The sequence below is a fragment of the Aulonocara stuartgranti genome (genome assembly GCF_965226115.1).
Source record: "Aulonocara stuartgranti genome assembly, chromosome: 22".
In the NCBI taxonomy this organism is placed as follows: domain Eukaryota; kingdom Metazoa; phylum Chordata; class Actinopteri; order Cichliformes; family Cichlidae; genus Aulonocara; species Aulonocara stuartgranti.
The window spans coordinates 1,673,825-1,684,376 of NC_138957.1; the positions used below are offsets into that span (position 1 = coordinate 1,673,825).

Below are 10,552 nucleotides of genomic sequence, written 5' to 3' on the forward strand. Positions count from 1 at the left end.
CTTTGTATGAGATAAGCTGTGAATGCCTTTACTTTGTTAAGGTTCCCTCTGTTTAGGCTCACATTGGTTTGGTGTTTAAAGGCAATGATGTCAAGTTAAAACTGAAATGTTATGGTGTACAAAAAATAAACTCCAAACACGCAACCATGACATGCGGTCATGGTATTTGTTTGCCTGTTGGTCATAATTTATTACAGTATAGAATTCCCTGTTATTCAACATTTACACAGTTTTTCCTACTAAATTTGCATTTGTGTGTTTTTTTTAAAAGAGACATTTGTAGAAATGTGCTTGTTTCTATTGTCTGGGTTAAGATGGGCAGATGTGTTACGGCATGTTTACACTGAGGGACTCTGCTGGAGGTGAACCAGTTCAGTTTTTTCTGCTCTGATCCAGTACCAGTTTCTGCTGACACCTGATCAGTATCAGGTTTAAATAAGCTGTTATCCTTGCTGTGGGGCAGTGATTTGGAATCATTCTTTCACCTGTAAGACAACGTCAGGCTTGAAGTAAGCAGCTTTGCTAGCTTAGAAGAATATAATTTTACTCAGTTTATGTCAGGTCTGAGGTAATGAGAGGACCCAAACGCAGGACTTTACAGCGGCAAACAGTGAACAAGGATGTGCAAATCCCAGCACTCTGTGCCGTTTTCTGCCAGATCCCGCACAGGGCTCGTGTCCATGGCATGAATCGTGGAACAGCAACTTCCAATCTGTACAGTGGCTCCGCTGCTGTGACAGACTCCTAGTGAAGAAACACTAACACTGAACTTCCTGCCCTGACACAGGAAGTGTATGCTCTGCTGGGCCTTTTTGGTTATTGTGTCTATGTTGGTTGAAAACATCAGATCCTGGGTGACTGTAGAAGGTTTCCACAGCAGACACAGTGCTGTTGAGTAAGGTGAGGTATCCTTTTAAATTACTTTCAGCTGGATCTGGAGCTATTCTAAAAAAACCCAAAAACAATTAAAATCCTTAACAAATTAAAATAATAAAGTAGCCATCACCTCCCTGGTAGGGATGGGTATCGTTTAGGTTTTATCCGATACCGGTGCCAAACCGGTACTTTTGAAACGGTGCCGGTGCTTAAACGGTGCTTAGAGAATGGAGAACACAAACTTTGTCCAAAAACCTCTCATGTTCAGCTGGTTTTTGTAAAAAGATAACAATGTTAGCCTTTTCTGCAGCTATGGGGCATATATGGTATCACTCTTGGCTGGAAGCAGTGCTTAAACAATGGAAAAAACACAAACTTTGTCCAAAAACCTCTCATGTTTAACTGTTTTCCACTTTTTCTTTGGTCATTTTAGCCTTTTTGGCCAGGGTGAAGGGAGTATCTGCCATCAAACAAGAAGACAGCCGCATGTAGCTATGATGGTGTTTGCTAGTTCACCTTACATGCATTAATGTAATAACGTGGTTAGCCTACTCAACGTAAATTACACACGAACAACATTAAGCTACTCACGCAGAGAAGAACGGCTGCTGCTGCATCATCATCCTCATCATTTCTGCTACACTGGCAGGGCTAGGGGCCAGGACTCTATTCTTCGGGATTTTGGGGGATGTTGCTAACTCGATAACAGGCACCACACCCGCAGTAGATGTGCACAGTGTGAGGTCTCGCAGCAAGCTATCAAATACGGCGCATTTCTCGGCTTTAACAAAACGCTATACGTCTCCAGGTGTTTCATCGGATTTGAGGTGTTACCTCCTTTGACAGTATCACAGTATCAGCTTAAAGCACTTGTTGCTGCTGAGTTTGCATATTTTGCTGTGAAGTACAGCCAGACTTTGACCACTTCACCTTGGGCATTTTTAATCTGTAGCTCTGCTCTAAAAGAACGTACGTACCTGGCCCCGCCTACTATCCTCGGAAACTTAAAATGATTGGCTAGAATCTAAAGTGTGTGACATCTCAGGAAAAAAAAGAACCGAAATAAAGCCCCGAAATGTGCGCTGCTTTTCGGTGTGGTTACTACCGTTTATGTCAGAACCGATACCGGTACCCATCCCTACTCCCTGGCTGGCAACAAATGATATAGAAGCAGACTAGTCAGTCTTAAAGCTACAATAAGCTCAAAATCTATAGTGATCTAGTTTACATTAGCAAATGTTTTTAATGTGATTCAGAGTACAGATGAAAAGCAGACACAGGTAAAGGTAAAATGTGTTTTACCATGAAATTAACTCTTTATCTCCTTTTAACTGCAGTAACGCACAGTCGAACCGTTTTTCATTCTAACCTATATGGTCTTCAATAGACAATATAGGGAAATATTAACATTACTGTAAAAGACAATGTCAGAAAATACCACTGAAACTGCTATTTTTATCTTAAGTGATTCTATGATGAAATTTAGAGGTCTAAGGCTCGACTTCACACAAAGACAGAAAGGCAAACAATCACAGAGAGAAGACTGACTTAGAAGGTGTGAGGAACACAGGGGAGCCATGATAACAGAAGCAAGAGATGAAATGTAAGGAAACTAAAATCTAGATAACAAAACTAATAAGACTTGAGAAAAAAATATGACGCACAGAGAAAACCCCAAACCAACAAAGAATCCTAAAAGAAAGATATTTAAAAAATATATATCATAGATTCATTTCAATAAGAAGACTTGAGACTAACATGTTTTATTGAGATAGAGAAATGAACACATTAAACGTCAATAACCATGTTAGCAGAACAGAATCACAGCAGTGATAGGATTTAGGACAGGACCTCCTGGGGTCTTGATGGTGGTGGTGACGATGAGGCTTGGATGGAGCTCTAAGGGAAAGTCTGATGGGGAGAAAGACGAAACATTTGTAAACCAATCTGAGTGGACGCTGACTGGCTGAAATAAGGTGGGCAAGAAGGTGACTGGACTAGAGTAATGATGTCAGTATTGTGTTGGACATGGTGGGAAAGTGGTAATGGTGTAACGAACAGACGAGCAGCTGAGCACCCAAGAAAGCAGCAGTGATTACAGATTTTCCTTACTGAACTTGTCCATAAGCTACATTTACTGTATATACCGTACTTTCCACACTCTAAGGCACATTAAAATCCTTTAATTTTCTCAAAAATCAACAGCGCGCCTTATGTATGAATTCTGGTTGTGCTTACTGACCTCAAACCGATTTTATGTTCTACACGGCGCTCAAAAATCTGTCAAAAAATATTTTAGTGCGACTTTGGTAAGCTACGAAGCCGCACCACTTGATGGATTGTCGGAGCATTACAGCTACCGTAGTCAGGAGCCTCTCGGAGTAATCTGGGTCCAAAACTCCGTCAGCTTCAGGTCCCAAAGTCAAAAGAAACACTGTGGCATCACTGAGAATGAAAAACTGTCTAAATTCTTTCATCTTTAATAAAATGATCAGCGTTGCTGCTTTACCAGCATCAGTCCACGTAACTATTTAAGATGCATAATGTGCAGTATAGTAAGACTTAAGACTGGGCGACATATTGAGTTTTTAACCCTTTAAAACCGGTCAGAGCGGGCACGCTCCGTTTTGCGTAACTATTTTTAAATCTCTGTAGAACTGGAACCACGTAAGGTAGCGCATTAATTTTTTTGCATATGAAACCGGAGGAGTTGTACTTACATCTTATGCCATCAGCTTGTCCTAGGTCACGGTTTCCTTCCACATATAGCTTTGCAAAAATTGCATAAAAAGCACTTACAGCAACAAAAACACAATATTCCAGAAACACGCTTTTAACTAGGTTGGAATAGACGTCAGCGCGAACTATCGTATGTCCGCCATTACCGGGCCAAAACTGGAAGTGATGTCATTCTTGCGGAAAATGTAGTTTTTACCTTCAAGGCCTTATAAGCCTATACTGGTGTTTTTAAAAGTCATATTTGGCTTTATGCTTTTCTGAATAGTTTCTGGGATGCTTAGAACCCAAAAGGCACTGCTGGAAATAGTTTATTTTGAAGCACATGCTGGTTTTTTTTGCAAGTTTGCATTATGATATTTATTTTCGTTTTTCCTGCAGGATATAAAAATTGGTGTATCTCAAAAATAAAACTACGATGACACTCAAAATAAATTTCCTGCGGTTTAAAACTTTTTTGTGCAACTTTTTGCACGATTTACTATTTTTTTATAGTTTAGTGCACTTTTGGATTTATGTTGTTCTTTGGACTTAATGCATACATAATATTAAAATTTGGGCTATAATGGTTGTATTGATGTATAGCAACCTGTAATGCTCCCAAAAATGGCACTACAGCATGTAAAAATATAATGTAAGCTCTGGCGGACTTGGTTCTATGGTAAGGCAAGGCAAGGCAAGGCAAGTTTATTTGTATAGCACAATTCAACAACAAGGTGATTCAAAGTGCTTTACAGAGACATTAGAAACAAGAACAAATAAAAAGCATGATTTAAAATTGAATAAAACAAGCAAATAAACTAACTAACTAATTAACAAACAAACAAACAACAGTATATAAAATCAAAACAGATAAAATCAGAACAGTAGATAAAATCAGTAGTTAAATGTAAGTTTTGAAATTTAAGCTTAAAGTGTGGATTTGGTGCTTTATTCAAATGCAGCTGAGAACAGGTGAGTCTGGTAGGTCTTAAAGGATTAAATATATCAATATATTTTTATATGAGATATAAGATCTGACAATATAGTTTATATCAATATAGTCTATGTTATGTTATAATAAATACTTGTGAAGCTGCAAGTTTGCCTCTCTTTCGTCCACTTTTGTCTCTACGCAGCGTTACTCTGCCTCTCCTTCACTGAACACAACTCCCCCATCGCTTCACCTGCAGGCAGCACAAAACGGACATGGCAGCTATCAAAGAGGAGCTGCTCGGTAAAAAGAAAACATTTGGAGATTATTATTTTAGTGCTATCAGCGTTAATCTTGTTAAAATGACGCATAACTGCATTAACACAGCAAATCTCCCTTAACAAGTTACCACGGATCGCCCCATGCGGGCTGCACGGCATCAACGCATTAACGAGCTGACCGCACTCACTGCGCTAACCCGTTGACGGCCTAAAATCCTTTCATTTTCTCAAAAATCAACACCTTATGTATGAATTCTGGTCGTGTTTACTGACCGCGAACCGATTTTATGTGGCAATCTGTCAAAAAATATTTTAGTACGACTTTGGTAAACTATGAAGCCGCACCGCTTGATAATGCTCCTTGATTGGAGCATTACGGCTACCTAGGGCTGCTCGATTATGGCAAAAATGATAATCACGATTATTTGACGATATTTATTTAACCCTTTAAGACCTACTATAGAACCAAGTCCACCAGAGCTTATATTATTTTTTTACATGCTGTAGTGCCATTTGTGGGAGCATTTCAAGTTGCTATACATCAATACAACTGTTATAGCCCATATTTTAATAATATGTATGCATTAAGTCCATAGTAATTACATAAATTGCAAAAAAGTGCAATAAACTACAAAAAAAATTGAAAATCGCTTTTGTTTTGTTTACATATATTTCTACTTGGAGAAATTTAAGAGGTTTATCCCTCAAAACTTTAAATATAATAAAGTTGCAAAAAATAGTTTACAACAACAGGAAATTTTTTTTGAGTGTCTTCATAGTTTTATTTTGGAGATACAGCAATTTTTATATACTGCAGGAAAAACAAAAAACAATCCTATGATGCAAATTTGCAAAGAAAACAGCAGGTGCCTCATTTCACTGTGGGAAGTGTTACGAACAGCTGATCGGATCGGCAAAGCGTGTTTCTGGAATATTATGTTTTTGTTCCTGCAAGCGCTTTTTATGCAATTTTTGCAAAGCTATATGTGGAAGGAAACCGTGACCGAGGACAAGCTGATGGCATCAGATGTAAGTACAACTCCTCCGGTTTCATATGCAAAACAAATTATTGCGCTAGCTTACACGGTTCAGGTTCTACAGGGATTTAACAATAGTTACACAACACGGAGCGTGCTGCTCTGACCGGCTTTAAAGGGTTAACAATGACTTTAAAAAAATAATATAACATAGTGTGCAACACCACTGAAGTTTTTTTTTTTTAAACTCTCTTTTCAACCAACGGCAGTCACTCTCCAAATAACTTCTGCTTAGCTTTCCGAGCTTCCCCCAGGTCCTCTTAATCAGCGGTCTCCACCCTTTTTTGCGCCACGGACGGTTTATGCCCGACAATATTTTCACGGACCGGCCTTTAAGGTGTCGCGGATAAATGAGGGAGGGGCTAATAATCGGCTCAGTCATTTTTAATGATCGTTGAAAGCCCAGATCGTAATCGTGATTAAAATTCGATTAATTGAGCAGCCCTACGGCTACCGTAGTCGGGAGCAGTGGCGTCGTTAGGCCTATTTTAGGGGTGCTGAAGCCTCCCTAAAATATTCTTAAGCCCCCCTAAATAATTTGGCGTGGGTTTTTTTGTTTTTTTTTTAAAACTTATTCGATTTTTGTTTTTTTACAGAACTTGCAGACAAATTCAATATAAAGATGCAGGAATATGAGTCTAAAGAAATAATAATATAAACCTGTCGCTATTCACACAAATATGATCATAACTCGGTTGGTCCCTTTCGCTTTACATTGTTAAGGTAGCGTCAGTGCTTCGTTATCCAATCCCTTCCAGTTGTTCACAGGGGACATCCACATGACTGAAAATCCAGTCCTCGTTTTCACTGCTACTTTACACTCCGCTCGTATACACCTGCGGACACACTAGCGTACATGTGGCAAACGGCAAGAAATCATGGATATACGCAAGTTTTTCAAGAAAGTAAGTCTTCATCACTGGCTGGTAGTAACAATTAGTTAGCTCCAGCTAACAGCGGAGTCCCATGTAAATAATGAACCAGGTGCTCCCCATTTTGATAAATAAAAACCTGGCTAGCGCACTAAGTTAAATTCTTAGCATAATGTTAATTTCTGTCACTCGTTTTAGCTCTGAAAAATCGAGCTGTGGTATGGTTATCATCAGTGGAAATAATAATAATCACTCCATCCCCATTAACCTGTAGGAGTCAGGGCAGAGGAGCACAGAGAGGCAGAGGGGAGAGACGTCTGCTGGAGAGGTGAGTCAAAGGATGGAGTCATTTGTGATGCAGACAGTCTGATTAGAATTTTATGGGACTCAATATGGATATGAAATATGAAACATTTCAGTCACGGTACAACATATAAGACCTGTTTAACTTGAGCTTTTATTTAGGAGAGTCAAGGTTAGAAAGTGGAGAGAGCAAAGAGATATATATATATATAAGTCAAATTAGCCTGACTCACATATTTTTGAGAGTTCTATTTTAATATTACTTCAATTCAAGTAATTTAGTAATATTTTTCAGGGCTTTAAATTGCAACCATTTTAGTCACATGCGTGCTCAAAATATAATGTTTGTAACTTCAAAATATTTGGGAGCAACAAATTACTGTGGAGCGGGAGCAGAAGTCATGATATTAGCAATTTACATTACAATTCAGTATGTTTTAATGTATCTTGAAGGGTGAGGCAGAAGGAGTGGCTGAGGGAGAAAAAGGTCAACAGGCAAGTTCAAGTCAGAGAGAGCAAGGAGAGACAGAGGAGCTGCAGCAAATGGATCGAGAGGCAGAGGAAGATCAAGTTATTACAGAGAGAGGAGAGCAAACAGGCCAAGAGAGGGAAAATGATGAAGCAGCTGCAGCAACTCATTCTACTACAGGGTTTGATTTAGGTGACAAAGACACAAGGCCCAGACAGGTGAAGCTGAAGAGCTATCCAGCTGATACTTTTGGTACACAGAAGCGGGCATTTAACCACAGCTGGTTTGAAAAGCACAACTGGTTAGAATATTCAGTCAACCAGAATGCAGCTTTCTGCTTCCCATGTAGAGTGTTTGGCAAAAACATCAAACATGATAGTTTGGTCAGTAACGGTTGCAAGAACTGGAAGAAAGCTTTAGTCATCTTTGGCAAGCATGAGATGGCACAAACACATAAGGACAGTGTTGTTACATGGAAAAGCTACCAGGGAACTAGCAAACAGGGAAACGTTGCACAGGTGATAGCAACTGCAAATGTGAGTGAGATAGTCGAAAGAAGAGAGTATCTCAGACGAATTGTTGCAGTCACCTCTATGTTAGGGAGACAGGGACTCCCTTTTCGTGGTCATGATGAAGGTGAAGACAGCCCAAACAGAGGGAATTTTCTTGCGTGCATGGAGCTTTTGAAGGAGTTTGATGCTTTTCTTCAAAAACATAATCCCCCATCAAATGCACAGTATATCTCACCAACATCCCAGAATGACATGATTGGAGGTGTACAAGCACATTTTAGAAGGCTCCATCCTGAGGCTATCTATGTGCATTGTTATGCTCATCAACTCAACCTGGTTTTGTGCAATACTTGCAAGGCTGTCCCAGAGGCTGTGGAGCTTTTCAGCTTGTTGGAGTGTGTGTATTCTTTCTTCAGCACCTCCCTAGTCAATCATCATAAGTTCATGGAGACTCAGGCAAAGCTTGGATTGACAAAAACTGAGCTTGTGCAACTTTCAAACACTCGCTGGGCATGTCAGTTGCGATCAATCAGTGCAGTTCTTGAGACATTGCCTGCCATTTTGGAGTGCCTATCTGCAATTGGATCCCCCATAGCTGTTGGTCTCAGAGCAAAGCTCTACAAGTTCTCAGCAGTCTATGCACTACTGATGTTTTAGTCGATTCTGTCTGTAACCGAAGGACTCCACAAATTCCTGCAGAAAGAGACTTTAGACCTGGCAGAAGCGTTTATCTGCAAACAAGCTGTGTGTGACACAATTAAGGGAAAACACTCAGATGCATTTGCTACAGAGCTGTATGAGAAAACCAAGGCCCTGTGTAACACCCACAGTATCCCTGAACCAGGTGCCAAGACAAGGCACAAACAGAGGAAAATGGAGGATTTTGTCCTGGAGGCAACTGTGGGTTCACGCACTGAATTGAACAACTCAGACACATTGAAAAGAGAGTTACTTTTCCCTTGTGTGGATCGGATGGTTGGCGAGCTTGATCAAAGATTTTGCAGTGTAGATGCAGGGCTGCTAAAAGGTGTCCAGGCATGTAGTCCTGAATCTGAGAACTTCTTGAGTGAACCACACTTGAATGAACTTGCAAAGCACTACAGACTTGACCTGAAAAAAGAGGAGGTTCTGGTGGCCAGAAACTTTCTTACCTGGAAAACAGAGGCTGGATGTCCACCCAAAAATATGTTGTCTGTGTACAACCTCCTTGATTCAGACATGTTTCCCTCTCTGAAGGCAACCATCCAAGTTGCCCTAACAGTGCCTGTCAGCAGCTGCTCGTGCGAACGGTCCTTTAGTGCACTGCGTCGGCTGCACTCCTGGCTGCGTCAAACAATGGGTCAGAAAAGACTTCACAGTCTTGCAGTCATGTCTATTGAAAAAGACACGCTTCAGCATCTGAGTCACAACAGAGTGATTGACCGATTTGCCACTCTTAAAAACAGACGTCATTCTTTGATGCTTCCACCCACCAAGTAACTGGTGATTGCAGCCAGAAAAATGTACTTTTTTATTTTCAGTTTTTTTTCTTGTTATTGATGCGGCAAACACATTTCCTCAGTTTTTTTGTTGTACTGTATTATAAAGCAGACTGAAATAAAACAATAGATCTATTGGTGGCCTAGGATGTTTAATCTGTCCAAAAAAGTAGGAAAACAATTTCTCAGTCTTTGTTTTCTGTTTGTGAAATTTTGTGCTCATTCACTACGTTCGTTCATGTCGTGTACATCTCTTGGGGGTTAAGCCCCCCCTGTCCTTAAAACCTAGTGACGCCCCTGGTCGGGAGCCTCGCGGAGTGATACGTACTGTGCTTCAACGTAATATTACCGTATTGTGTGTGTATAAGGGCCACAAATGGCACCTGTTCAGAGACATGGTTACAAGGAGGATTTCAAACTCCAGGCTGTCAGTCACGCAGTAGAAGTTGGGAACAGAGCAGCTGCTTGTTATTATGCTCAGCATCTGTTAGTTTACATTTTGACTGCACAATTGTGAGGTTTTTGTTATGCACAAAAACAACATTGTTTTATTTTATTTATGGAAATGTATCATTTAATGAATGCTGATAATTTATTTCTGAGTATTTTTTTCTTGTACATCTGCGCTGTATGTTAATAAAAGTGCCTGTGTGACATCTGGGACACAGCTTTGACTAAGAACTCTCTTTTTGTTCTTACCTTACGGCTTTAAAAAAAAAAATCGAGATATATATCGTATATCGCCATCCAGCTAAAGAATCCTAGTCCTAGTAAGACTGTTTCTATGCAAAATATTTACCTTTAACTGTAAAAATCATTCTTAATAAAGATATCACAAATATCGCTCTCACTGTTAGGTTGTAAGTTATGACGTAATTAAACATGCATGGCAAGGGAAAGCAGTAATTACAAACCATGTAATGTAGAGAGTCGGGATGTGGATAGGTCAGAAAAAAAGTAGACAAGATTATATGGAAGCCTTTGATGCTGTGTCTGGCTATGGGAATCTTAGGGTGCCTTCCGGGAAAGAGCCTCTCACACAACATCAATAATGAATGAAAGATATCTTGTTCAG

The 10,552-nt window shown here is 39.9% G+C and overlaps 1 protein-coding gene across 1 annotated transcript; it reads left to right on the forward strand.

The window, feature by feature from the left end:
* The first annotated feature begins 6,471 nt into the window (after positions 1-6,471).
* Positions 6,472-9,542, forward strand: LOC309699638 (zinc finger MYM-type protein 1-like). Its single transcript, XM_082522754.1, has 3 exons — positions 6,472-6,748; positions 6,990-7,043; positions 7,472-9,542. The coding sequence occupies exons 1-3, from the start codon at positions 6,722-6,724 to the stop codon at positions 8,654-8,656; spliced, it is 1,266 nt and encodes a 421-aa protein (XP_082378880.1). The 5' UTR covers positions 6,472-6,721; the 3' UTR covers positions 8,657-9,542.
* The last annotated feature ends 1,010 nt before the right edge of the window (positions 9,543-10,552 follow it).